General features: G+C 44.9%; 1 protein-coding gene and 1 non-coding gene across 2 annotated transcripts in view; one reads left to right on the top strand and one right to left on the bottom strand.

The window, feature by feature from the left end:
- The window catches only part of LOC8053455 (patched domain-containing protein 3), a 90,575-nt gene that overhangs the window by 6,349 nt on the left and 70,132 nt on the right, over positions 1–14,094 (bottom strand). The window contains exons 2-3 of the mRNA XM_040214298.3: positions 3,701–4,033; positions 1,965–2,170 (exon numbers count right to left, since the gene is read on the bottom strand). Coding sequence (XP_040070232.1) covers positions 1,965–2,170; positions 3,701–4,033 — 539 coding nt within the window. The remainder of the gene's footprint in view (positions 1–1,964; positions 2,171–3,700; positions 4,034–14,094) is intronic.
- Trnas-gcu lies at positions 5,916–5,999 on the top strand. Its single transcript has one exon. It is a non-coding gene; the product is annotated as a tRNA-Ser (tRNA).

The raw sequence follows: 14,094 nt of genomic DNA, 5'->3' as shown, positions 1-14,094 counted from the left end.
TTGGCCTAAAAGGGGTTATGACACACCAAAAGTAAAATATCGGATAACTATACTGCTAAGACCCATTGTATGTTCCTATAATCCTGCTAAATTTGTTTTGAAAATGGCGCGATAGTTTCGTGGATAAATCAATTTATATACGGGTCCCTCGGACCCTTCCCATTCAAAAAGGACACCGTGGCTGGGAGGCTGGTGACGTAGCCAGCCTCCCGCGCGGCGTCCCCTTGCACGCACTCACAGACTTGGCTCTCTTGGCGTCTCGAGCTTCAGCTTCCTCGTTTACCTTCCGCGTTTCGAGCATCCGGTACGTGACGATCACGTCTACGGCATTGCTCGCCTGGTCAAAGTGTTTGACATTGATCGCAGCAGCGATGAGAGTGATTGCTATCAAAAGATGTTGGAAGCTGTTCATTCTGACTGCGACCCGCTGGCGACCAGCTCCAGTGACGGCGAGTTACGGACGAACTCGCAGCCGTCGTCACCGTCGCCCGGGAATATCTCGCAGGCGTATGCAGGGTGGAAGGTCAACGGGTCGGGGGCGAGAGCGAGAATAGCGTTCGGGTTGCCGAATTGCGTGAGCTGTTTTGATCGTACCGCGCGGCGAGGAGAGCTTGGGCGATCACGGGGGCGCCTAGAATGAGAGTGGTCATGATCACGTGGTTTATGGACACCATGGCGTGACTGACTTGGGCTGTGTTGCCTGGTCGCCAGATGAAAATGATAAAAATTCGTGAATTTAATATTGCAACTACCAGAGCTCTAAAAATCGCGCAACTTGGTGTATATACTAAGTAACCTATGAGCATTCGATTTCAAGAATTTTCTATCCGTTTAATCTTCGTGTCATAACCCCTTTAAGGTCAATTTTCTAAGCCTTTTCGTCCAGAAAGCCACACAATTCAAACAAGGTTCAGTGTTCTGTACGACTGAACATGTATATGAGCTTTCAGGCCATTCATTTGAATGCTTACGAACGTTTAATACCGATTTGTCAGAGCAGCTCATATTTATTAAGTTTTACCATTGGGGTCGTCATTCTTTTGGAAGATGAAAGTCACTCATCGTCTGCAAAACAACCATTTGACGCTAAATGGTTACAAAAGAAAATAATTAAAGCGTAAAAATATGTTTATCTTGTCGTTGTGGGTACTTGCCAGCATTTTGTCATGAAACTGGAAATTGGCATACTTATTGACTGGCAACACGCTCTTCAGTGAATAGCATACTCATCTGTTGATGTATTTCTATTGGCGAAATTGTGACCATATGATAAGATCAACAGGTTTGGCTTTCTTTTGCCTCCTACATTTATCTAAATGAACGCCAGACCGCAAACATTGATTGTAGAATGTAGAACAATAACTCTCGTAAAAAATATGTTATTCGTTTTTATTTTTTAGGCAGGAATCCCCCCGCCCGCAAAAATGTAAAAACGAAAACACTTTTCTTCCTCGTACCTGCAAGTTTGTCAAACATGATGAAACGATAAACTTAATCAACCTTCGTTCGTCCAATCTCATCAAGAGGAAAGCGCACATAAGCAAGATTCCGGAACATTAACCTTTTGCCTGAGGAACACATTTATTTTATTGCAAACAATAAAATTTTGTGCTAGGTGTGTGCCTCCCATCTGACACCATTACGATGCTTGTGAATATTGCGCTTCTTCAAAACTGTAGAAAGAAATTACATATATTGGAAATGTTGCCTATGGTACCCAATGCAAAATATTTTGACGGGGCCTAATAATAAGAAAGTAAACGTTCTAAAACTCTAATTAGTATTATTTATTTTTCACCCTTGCCCTAAATAATTACTCCGGAGAATATTACGATGTCTGCAGTTGTTCGACCGAAATCAATTTTGGTAACGTTTTTTCGAGGGACAAATAACCCAGATATTTTGGGACGAAATACCACAAACCCTAGCTATGTGTAAGATACGTAGACTATTCTAGTAGTCACCTGAGTACAGCCCCAGAGACCAATGGCGAGGTAGACGAGAAAGATGAGGATGACGAAGATCTTGACCGGGAAGATGCTAAGGATGCCTCCCCAGGTGTCTCTGAAGAAGGTCATCATGGCGTGCTCGCGGTTGTCCACGGGGTTGTCTGGGTCGTTGGGGTTTACGCCACCCGTGCAGAGAGTCTTGAACAGCCAGGAGCGCCCACCTGCAACAGCGAAGTGCCCATCTTCAGAACATCGACGGAAACTTTGAATTGTTTATTTATTTAATTATTCAGGTTGACCTGCATTGCCGCCCGAAGTGCATTATTGCGGGAAACCGATCAACGTACACAGCGTAATACAGCTAGCGCGAACACGCAATCGCCGGTATTTTCGCTTTCGCCTCACAACCGAAAAAACCGATCATCAAGATTACTCGTGAAGTAAAGTTTACGTATGTGGAACATATACTTGGCCACTAAAGTGGTGTGTCTAACTCCTAATGTACGTTATTCATATGCCGCACGCCGCCATCCAGCTCATGATAGCTTTCTCGTACGGTGTACATTTTGATTAAGGGTAAATACATTATGTGCACACATACATATACACAAACGTTGTAGTTTCCCTATTGGTGCGTTTGCAGTCTCGAATTCGCGGGCGAATGCGTGGCAGCGGCGCGCGAGGGGATTTTGAGGCCGGGTGACGTAATACGCCCGTCGCTTATGGAAAATCTGAATCGGACCGGGACCCATATCTAGATTTTCCGCCAGCGACGAGTCGATTTCGTCACCTGGCTCTGAAATTCGCTCGCCGCCAGGGCGGATCCATCCGCGAATCTGCAAGTGTAAACGCACCATTAGACGGTTAGACTTTGTGAAAGCATATGTAAGTGTTTCTGAAGGAAGTTTGTCATGCGATCTTCACAAAACCGCACACATAAAATATATATCAAATATTCCAGATTACGACTGGAACAATTAAGTGCTACAAGACAAATTGATTTCTGGAATATCCAATTTACTTAAAAATTTGTTGTTTCAGTTTAAGACATGGCCCCAGTTTCCATTGCAACAACGCCATTTAACAACTGCATTGCAGTTTTGTATATTAAAAAAAGGCATAGATGCTGATTTAAAAGGTTAAAAAGCGCATACAGAACAATATAAATGCTGTCTATCCTCAGAGGATTGGCTGGAATATCCAGTCATTCCAGCAATTGTAGATCACTGACGTCCACTATATCTTTTCCGTAGCACTTCATGCACGATATCCTGTTCCCAAATAAAGGCTACATGCCTCCATCTTACCATGCTCCAGTGTCCTGTGCAACATATAAACATGTACCGTAGTAACATTGTGGGCCGTCTCATTGCAACCATTCCCCGCGAAATCTTTAGTACAGGCGAAATTTTGTAGCGGAAAAAGACCGTCCGGCGTCCTCGTCACGGCAAATTCGAATTACGCTCAATAATTTAGTCCTCTACACGTCCGCAAGTACGACCTCTGAATATCACCATGGCAAAGCATGGATGAATGGATCCATGGATGTTAACTGTTGTACCCTTTATATAACAAGCTGTAGCTTGCGCCACCTAGCCACGCCTTAGCACGTCTTAGCATTGCGAAGACTCGGGATTCATCTTGTACCAACGATTCAGACAAGCTTTTGCAGCGTAGCCGCTTGCAAACGTGCATGTCATCGCTGGTGAAGATTGGCACCAAGAGTACCGTTAACTAACGTCCGTACTCACTGGCTTGCGACTTGGGCATGGTCGGGAAGCAGAGCAGGCCATGCAGGTTCCTCCTCTCGGCGTACCCGGAGAGCGCCATGCAGCCGCCGAAGAAGGTGATCTGGTAGATGTAGGTGAAGAGCACCGCCACGGCGGTGTAGATACAGAAGATCTTCACCGACGGGAACGGGGTGATGGCGCCGATGCAGAAGGAGATGAAGTTGGTCAGGGACGTGATTGTGATGGACACGGCCGCCTCGCGGTACGTCTCGCCCATCCGGTCCACTACGCTCTTGCGGGGATTGGTCCGACGCCATGCTGCCAGCAGCACGAACGTGTCATCCATCCCGATGCCTGTCGCGAAGACGAGAGAGGAACAATAGTCAGTCCAGATCGGCCTATCGTGTCAGCTAGAATCACTGGGTTAGCTACGCTTAGTGGATCGGCAATCATATCCCCGATTTTCTTGTGGGCGACGCCATTTTGTTGCTTAGTGCAGAGCCGGTGCAACTGGCGATCGTTACGGCTCGCAAATGCAACTTCCCGAGCTCTAAAGATCAGCGAAACGCTGAAGGCCGTGCTCAGGCTTATTAGGGGCTCTGAATTAACGTCACTTGGCGGATTTGGCGGCAGGCCACATATATCTTGCATTTGATAAACGCAGCGTTGAATCAGAAATCTGCCAGTATATTACCAGCATTGCGAATAAAGCTGTGTGCTGCATTTGACTGAAGGTTCCTTGCTTGTAACATAAGAACCACTATCGCAGTGCTCCTTGAAAGCCATCATATTTATCTCGTCATGCAGCCGACATTCTACAAAGACACAGTGTTATATAACAATTCCGAGCGTATACGACCCATATCTTACAATCTTGCGCAGCGACAGATAGTTTGCGGTAGTACTTAGGGAAACACCATTCATTACTGTCTTTTATAGCGAGTTACAGCCAGCAGGTCGTAGACCAACATTCCGTTGCTTTTTAAAATGCAGATGTCATACAACAATAAAGGACATTGTGTCCGGAACCTGGCCCACGTTTCCCCTTTTCTCTTTCTTACCCTTTCCTGCGGGATGAGCTGTCATTCTTATTGCGAGATTAACATCTTGCAGCACCCCGCCATTATCTTTTACTAGCATTTTTTTAAAGGATATTAACTGGGCCCGGTAATGATAACAGAAAAGACGTTCATGGTTTTAATGCTGTTGAAGATCAATCAATAGATCACTTTCCCTCTGACTTCAATAATTGTTTAACAGTTAAAAACAAAACTTCGGCACACACACACACAAAAAAAAAAGGACAGAAATTAGGGGAGCTTAGATACAACCGAAAACGGTGAAAAAAAAAAAAAAAAAAAAAGCACTCGAGCATGTATAATCGCTCATTATCATGTTTATGTTTTATACCGGGTGTTTAACCGTCTTCCGGTGAAACTATTCCCAAGAAATTTACGCATCGCAGAAAAAAAAAAAAGAAAAAAAAAAAGATAGAGAACGTATTGGTCACTGCCGAGGGGCTAGTTTAGTGAAGTACATAGCATTTGTGTATTTGAGTTTTTATTTGGTTTTGAATAATTAAATATTTGTTAGTAAAAATGAATATAGGGCTTTCATTATAAACAGCACGTGCTTTTAAAATGCCGAAAATGAACCGGTTAGTGGTTTTCGATGATGTCCATAAAGAGTCTTATTCGAATAATCTGTATATTTTCACGAATTAAAAAGTTAATCGTGCGAATCTAACAAAAAATTCGATATTTTAAACATTGTGTATACCACAATAAATATGTCTTTTGGCAGTTATCAATACTGTACAAATATTATTTCCGTGAAATCCGTTGTTTTTAAACAAATATTCTGGCCGAGGTTTGGTGAAACACATTGTTTAGTTTACAAAATTGATATCGGGAATAAAGGCTATAGACCTTTCCCGCAAGGTCGCCGCCATCTTAAATGTTATCACTTGGGCGAAAATATAGAATTTTGCCGGTCGCCATGCCCATGGAATCCATTTAGGATATAAGCGGTTAGCCGTCGCCCATTCTAATTTTGCCTCAACTCTATTTTTTTGCTACTTGGAGGTTGAAATGTTTTATTATTTATTTCGTCACCCATACTGAATATGCCTACCAGGGGGCTGGAGACGAGAATAAACAAAAACCCAATTTAAGCTTAGGCTAGAGAACAGACCAGTTCAAGACGAATAAAGTAGTCGTGATGAGTGAGACCGGCGGACGAGGTGGCCGAGAGGTTAAGGCGATGGACTGCTAATCCATTGGGCTCTCTGCCCGCGTGGGTTCAAATCCCATCCTCGTCGCTTCCTTTTTTTTTTTTGTAATTATTTCGTGCCAGTTTCATACAAATTTTTCTTCGCTTTTTCTTTGTTTTGTTTTAGCGAATGTATAATAAGTGCTGAAAATTATAACAAGTGTCAGCGCCTCGGTGTTCACGCTGCTCGGTAAATATCCGCACCCTTCACGCAGAAAATCCACAAGAAGACTCTTGTGTTGATAATGCAATGAATGCTAAGGTACAAGCGAGCCGGACAAGAATGACGGTACTAATCCCTGGAGAAAGGGAAGACAAGGGACAAAGGACAAACACAAATCTCCAACATCTTCGGAGATTTGTGTTTGTCCTTTGTCCCCCTTGTTTCCCCTCCTCCAGAGATTATTGTTGTCCCTCTTGTGCGGTGGCTTGTCACATTCACCACCGCAAAGTCACGGCAAACGAGGAACCCGTAGGTCTATCAGACTGTTTCAGGTCAAGACGTATATGCTCTTCTCTTTAGCCAGCACTTTTCAGTTCTAATATATTCAATCACTAAATGGTTTCACCAACATATGATATATTAAGATTATGTATTTTTTGTCTGTGACAGTCCTGGGACAGTGCGCACGTGTTCTTGGAGTAATTGTTCTGTCTAGATGACCTCGAAGAAGTCAATACCACATGGGAACCATTACGCGACGCATCTATGAGGAGATGGGACTGGACTTGATCGGAGATAAACGACTTGTGTTTGCCATTTGGTAGCACACGCTTTCCGTTGACTACTTAAGGGCCAACTAAATCCGGTTGTTGAAATCACCATATTCTGGCGTAGTAGTGTAGGCACAACACATGCTCATATTCTTTCAAAAACCAATGCTAAATGGCATAAAAAAATTGCACCTATGCATAAGAACTTGTACATTGACGGACGCGAAAAAAAAGATGGTTAACCTGATACAATACTTTAGGATTTTAAGCGCAGAATCATTTGTTCAAACTAGAGACAGTGAATGTTCCCAGAGTAGCGCATTCCATTCAGTCCGCTCACCGGAAGTGAATCCCGCAGAATCTAGTTCTGATTGGCTGGTTTAGCCCGTGGCGGGAGTTATCAGTCGGCTATTTTGTGGATCGGCCCAAAACAACAAAAACATCTACATAAAACGTCTCCGCGTCACCACGGCTACGGCGGGTACGCACGGGTGAGACCTCTGGGCACCGATGAGTTAGGACCGAACGGAAGGTGGGTTATTTTTTCTAGTTTTATTATTTTTTTATCCAGTAGCCACTAATCCGGTTCGTCGAAGAAGATTGCCGACTCGTTTGCTCGCTCCGGTTACGGGTTACGCTGGTGCTGCGTTTCAAACTCTACGCGTCAGCCGCTAAGCCTAACACTGGACTTCGATGTGGTTCGTGGCGAGAAAGAGACGAGAGAGCAAAGACAAAGTCACTCATCGCTCTGAACGAGGAAATAACTTTAATAAAGACAAATCAGTGTCGCCACAACCCAGAAACGTCGACTGAAGAGCTCACAGGAGAATGAACGCTGCACTCTACGCGCTTCGCTTCGACCGCACAGGGCAGCGCCATATTGGAGATCGCGAATGCTGCGCCGCGACTCGGTTCTAAAACGAAGCTTGGGAGTTTCGGTACTCTGGGAACACTGAGTGACTCTAGTTTAAACAAATCGTGCGATTGTATCCAGTAAGAAAACAGGACAAGTGACATTGAGCGAAATGAGTTTACCTCTCAATCGATAAACTTTTTCGGTCTTTATCATGGCGGGCCAAGAGCAAGTTTTAGGAAAGATGAATTATAATATATAACTAACTTATTTTGGCACGTAAAGCCAAGATAAATCGTGATTAGAGAAAGTAACACAAATTTTAGTAACGCTCAAATAGGTTTAGGTATTTCTGGTTGTCAAAGAAGCTCTATCAATGGTTGTCAAAGCTCGTGCGCCGTCAAGAAACACTCCGACAAGCGCAAAGTCACTACTACACGAAGAGCACTATCTTAGACTTGAAAGGCGTTACGGTTACAACAAGGGTGATTGACAGGTTAAGATGTGACATGCCATTCATTTATGTCAAGAGCGAAAAGAGTTTGCTCGAAAACATGACGCGCAGGCTAATGTCGAGGGTCGACTGGCACATACGTTGATATGAATGCTGGCACGTTCTGCCATTCCCATTTTTGTTGACACATTTTTTCCCTTTTCGTTGGTTTCCTTTTATTCTTGTTACATAAGGCACGGTTTCCTTCGTCGCATCATCTGTATCACGCGATTTTCATTCTCGCTTTGCGACAAGGAAAAACATAAACATGTAGGTGTACAAACCCAGCTTCAGATATCCTCATTCTCCTCCTATCATGAGAATAGAAATAAACAACGAGGAAAGAAAAAGTCTAAACAATTCATGTCGTTACGACGTCAAGGAAACAACAATGTTGTTTTCGTAACATCTTAATGCTACCCGTGCTAGAAATATATTTTGAACAACCTGATCGAGAGCTAGACATTGGAATAAAACAATATGTGCTAACCTTATTTTGGTCAGTGTGTTAGACCAATATTATCGATAATTTATATTGAAGAGTTCTATATAGCGTTACGGAAGGCAAGGGGCGAGAGCTCGTGTTTTTCGGAAGAGAACTCCCCAGGCGAGAGCTACGAAAACACGGTGATTACGCTGAATTACGTCATCGTTACGAGTTACAAGGTACGTACGTTCTCATCCCAAGTTATGTGACGTAAGAATCTACGGTTTCACCTCGCAACTCGTAAAAGGTAGTATAAAGAAAGTAGATCGTTTCTGAACAAAGCTCGATGACGATGCTTTAATTGATGACGTTGCACCGTACGCTTTAATTTTGTTCCAGAGGAGGAATACGCCTAAGATGCGCTCTTTCTTCACATTAAACAAAACTTGTACTTTGGTGCGCTCGTCACTTATGCAATGCAACTCAAATCAAATAGAGGCATCAGAGACGTCAGTGGCATGTCTACATGGCATACAGGCTAATAACGTCTACCGACGCCATGGATGTGTGCGTGACGTACACACGCTGTTCACCCTGGCGAAGCAAGGTTAACTCCACTTGCCAAATTACCCCTATTTCATATTGCCCAAAGTTTGAAGGACGCAAAGCCGAGTGCGTTTTGAGGATGTGCGCATTGCTGTGTGCGAACACCCCCAACACATCATTGCCTTTTCACTCACGAGAAGCTTCTTTATTAGTTTTTTTTTTTACTTCACGTTTAAAACTCTTCTTAATGCCTGCCTGAGCCCCTAAACGTTATCTGTAGGCATGCGAGACAGGTATGACTACCCAGAAAACAAAAGAGCATTCCCGCGAGGTGTAGTGCAAAACCGCTCATACAAACCGGATGCATACGAGCCACTAAAAAGGGTCTGCAAAGCAATTTTCTTTTAGGAAAAGAGAAGAATAGGCTGGACAACGTCCAGCCGCAGCATCATTGTCATTCTCGGTTTTCCTCATCGCCGATTGCTGCCTTAACGGTGGCCTGGCTTTCACATTTTATCAAGTCAGTTCACGACAAAGCAACATTTCCTTCCCCGCGCGGCCACGGCCCCCTTTTATTTTTGTACGTCGAGGTGCGCACGGTCTGTTTTTGTGCTCCCGCTCGGTTACGTAAGCAGGAGAGCAACACAATGAGTGTGACCAACGCCGTCGCGGGGCGCCATTATGAAAACCAGTTTCGTGCAGAGACCTTCGTGCCGCGCGAGCGTCTCCTCGTGGAGACGTCGCAGCGATAAATAAACATGGCGGCTGACGTCACTCGCATAATCAGACTGAGAAGACGGCCACGCGGGATTACATTGATGTCGGAAATGAACGGACCCCGAACGGAAGCAGCACCCTCGTTATCTTTTGTGTTCCCTAAGGATTTACGCCTTCCAGCATAAATGTAGAAGGTGTCCGAATTGAAGACATGACTCCGGAAACTGAATAAGTGCGAATCGTCAGTCCTCCGGTAGAAATAAAAACAAAGCAAACAGGTATGCGCGAGAACAAATAAATACGAGGAGCACATCTCTAATGAGACCTTCGACCATAGATATGCCGTTACCTTGCTCCCACAACGTGTCAAGGCATCGCGCGACGAATCTCTGTACAGGGTCAAATGTTCCGAGAGCTCAAGATCAACACGTACGAGGTAATATACGTACGTCTCTTCTTTGAAAAGTTACGATGCCATATGTACGCCAACTATCGCAACACCAGCGACGCAATACAATCAAAGGAGGGAATTAGAAAAGGAAAATAAGAAAAGCGACAATACAGAGCTCGGGACTCAAGAAGCCAGTCGTTTCTTAAGTTGCCAGTGACTCTCGCTGTCCGAAAAGCGACAAGGTAGTACAATAGGCCACTTTCAAAACTAGGCGTCGTCTGGTAGAGCTGCTGCACCTATTTAGCCGGGTCCGCCATTTTTTGAGCATGTATTGGACACGAGAGTTGCGCAAGCGCTCGGCGAGGACTTGGAACCTATCACACGCCTCCTGCCCCCTGTATAGATGGATGAATGTTAATGGTTATACCATTTGTAATGGCGGTAACTTGCGCCACCTAGCCTGAGTCTAAAAATGGCAACTGCCAGTGTTGGTCGATGTACTTTCCAAAGGGTTCATTGCGCAAAAGCCTCTCTAGGCATAGTCGTTTGCGTAAGCGTCTGTAAAGTTTAGGTAACTGTGCGTGACTTCAAGACTACTCCCGCTGCGCCCATGCTCGGCGACAGGAATAATAAATTAGGAGAGGAAACACAAAAAAAAAAATACAGAAGAAAGAGGAGGGGTACGCACAGTACGTTTTATACGAGGAGAGGGTTGTACCGATGAGTAAACGTTTGTTCGATGCTAGTGGGTTTTTCTTTAATTTTTTTTTTTTTTTTTAGAGTCAGACCGACATGTGCCATTACGTACTCGAGGTCGTCGCAGCTGCATCGCTCTTCTTCCGGTATCATAAATTAAACCATTTCATTTTTAATGATGCCGACCATGACGATGCGATATGAGTTCATGACCTCGATCAGAGTGATGCAGAGACCTTGATCGGCTACAGAAGGAGCGGAAATGAATGTCGCCTTCCACCTCGCATTAAATGACTCTACGGCATGCCACTTTAAAGGGGGGGATTGGCCGTATTTAGTGAAGCCCCAAAAGATGAACCGCGAAGCTCGACGCTGATTGGCTGGTGGAAAGGTCACGTGATAAACGCCGATTGGCTGATTCCGGTGAGTATGCAATGTTCTGAAAAACCTCCCGGCTTTAAAACCCGACTATTCTTCGTTTCAGCTTCGGTCCGAGCGCGGCCGATGTAATGAGCCGAAGGGCCAATCAAACAACGCAAAAAGCGCAGCGTCATGGCGTGCTTTCTGTGCCTGATAGGACTAGCCGGTGGAGGAGCACGCACAAAGACACGGCGAATATCGGCTAGTCCTATCAACCGCAGAGAGCACGCCATGACCGTTGCGTCTGTTTCGCTGTTTGATTGGCCCTTCGGCTCATTACATCGGCCGCGCTCGGACCGAAGCTGAAACGAAGTATAGCGCCAGTATCTTCATTCCATGAACTGCTATCAAGTTTATATGCCAAGTGTTAAGTTATGTAATGAAGAGCGGCGTGAGCGTAGGCGCAGCGGAATCGGTAACGTTCCGGAGCGATATCAGAACGTTTCACGTTTCACAAAAGGGGGGGGGGGGGGGGGGGGGGGTGACAAAAACTGCTCAGCAGTTTTTGTCCCCCCCCCCCCCCCCCCCCCCGGACCTTAACCAATTGAAGACTCGCGCTTAACTGCCTCGTCATCAGCCAAGCTTTCTCCGTTGCTTGCAGCGATTGGCTCGACAAAACGCACTAGATTTCTTGCAAGGTAGTCATGGACAGCTCAAGAAACTCGGGGCGTGTCCTGAGCGCCTTATCAGCGCTTCCGCAGGCAATGAACTAGTGGCATCAGCCAATTAGAATTCCGTAGGATGAATCACGAAGCAAGAAGATAGAACATTTCGTGTGTCACACCTTGCGTTTCTTAATATGCTGTCACTGACTGCATATACACGATGAGTGACTATATTACGTCATTTTATTTTCCTCGGTGTGTTACACTGCAGGCAGACTTCATTCCAATGGACGTCTCAGATGGCGACCGCCGGACAGGAAAGCTCCTTGAACGAAGGAGGACGTGACCGGAGCCGTTTTGTCCGGGACACAGCGATGCGCATCGGGGCAAGTGCATCGATGCCAAACGTCACGGAAGGAAATCGTGGCAGGGAGAGAGAAAGTTCGGTCGCGAGATTAGTCCAAAGAGCGCGCGTGCGGAGGACACCACCCAACTGCACGAACGTAAACAACGATGTCCTTTGGAGGAGCGCGGCCACACGGGACTGATCGGCGCGTTTCCTTCGGCTTGGAACACTCGAAGGAAAAAAAGAACGACCAGAATAGAATATGTGCGCTGGAGGAAATCTGCTCGGCTCGAGTGTCGACGCACGAGATAGAATCGTACCGAGTTTCTTTCGTTTTAACCAACCACGTAGTAAGTGGACGTACGAATCTACGAATTCGAATTACGCGGTAGTTCGAATTCAACGCGGTTTCTATCGTCTACTCTAAATATTGGCTTCTGCGCACTGCCGCATTTGTCTCCTGGGCCGTGGAAGAAACGCGTTTTGAGCATGCGCAGTAATTACTCTTTTCTGGGAAATATTAGACGCCGGACATCCGTCTATATCCTAGTGACAGTACATTTTGCCTGCCTCAATGATAAGTGCTGGAAAGGTGCACCTACGGCGAATCGGTGCGATGTTTATGTTAGATTCTTTCAGAATCTTTTACCTTCAATCAGTAAAAAAATAATAATATTAATAGTCCAGTGTCACGAAGTTTGACGTTACAAATTTAAATTCGATCCAAACCGAAACAGTTGAATTAATTTCCGTGGTGGAAGAATGAGATCGTTATAGTGCGAAATTTTGACTACCCAGTTTTGTGAGCAAAGTAATACGGACCTGTACGGCTTGTTGTTAAAAGCGGTACAGGTCATTTTCGATTAAATTATATGTAGCCACGCGAGGCAGGTTTGACTGCCCAGAAATTGTTGTAGGGATGTTGGATGGTTAAGTGAAAAATGTTGATAAACCACGATCAGAAAAACTCTCGATTTATTAAAAGACTGATGACCGAATTCATAAATCTATCTAAAACCAATTTGCATGATTGCGCTTGCCAGATAATTACACCATAGAAAAGTGCCTCATTATATCCAGGTCGAACGTAGATAGGAGGGAAGAAGGAATAAGCATAAAATTAACTCCATTCCAGGTCCACATAGGCGCACACAAAGAGAACGGAAAAGATCTGTGTGATTGAAGAAGTTTGTCAGCCCAAATACGTATATCCTCTCCGCACCGGATGAAACTATTCACCACAGTCTGTCGATCTTACGACTTACGCACCAAACCTGTCTGGGTCATAATTTTTTTTTTTTTTTTATTATGGGTAATAAACATCCTCTCAAACACAAATCGTAAGGAACAACGTAATGTGACGGCTGACAGCGCTAATCCTAGCGTGCCGATCATACAACTTGAGTTTTTGCGGAGTACAACATCTAACGCTGGTTTAAACGTTTTTGACTGGGTGTGACCGAGCATGTTACAACGGTTGTCACTGCTTACGACTAGAGAACCTGCTGGTGCCATCTGCCGGGTGGCTCTGGAACACGTCCGATTTCCGTATATCTCTTAAACATTTTACGCATGGTTTTTCCCCTGTGGGCTTCAAATAATCCGAACAATGTTGTAAGTACCCTTTTCTCATAGATGGTGCGTAAATTTTATCTGGCCAATACTGAAAAAACCTTTAGTTTACTTGTACACAGATCTAAAGCGTTCCAGTGATTCCCAATGGGTGGTGCCGATGTTCCAGTCTGTTTTATCGTCGCAGTCACAAGAGACATAGAAACAGACTAGGTCACAATGCAACGAAAATGTGTGAACCAGCCTTTGCTGCGTCCGTGGATGTGCATATGTAGGCTGTCAGTGGTTCACAAGGCGTGCCAAGTGAGAGATCCCTACCAGAGTGTTTTGTACGGAACACATCGCTTAGAAATCACGTCTAAAA

The sequence above is a fragment of the Ixodes scapularis genome, unplaced genomic scaffold, assembly GCF_016920785.2.
Source record: "Ixodes scapularis isolate PalLabHiFi unplaced genomic scaffold, ASM1692078v2 PGA_scaffold5__190_contigs__length_132052651, whole genome shotgun sequence".
Lineage (NCBI taxonomy): Eukaryota > Metazoa > Arthropoda > Arachnida > Ixodida > Ixodidae > Ixodes > Ixodes scapularis.
This window is presented reverse-complemented; position numbering and strand designations above follow the sequence as displayed.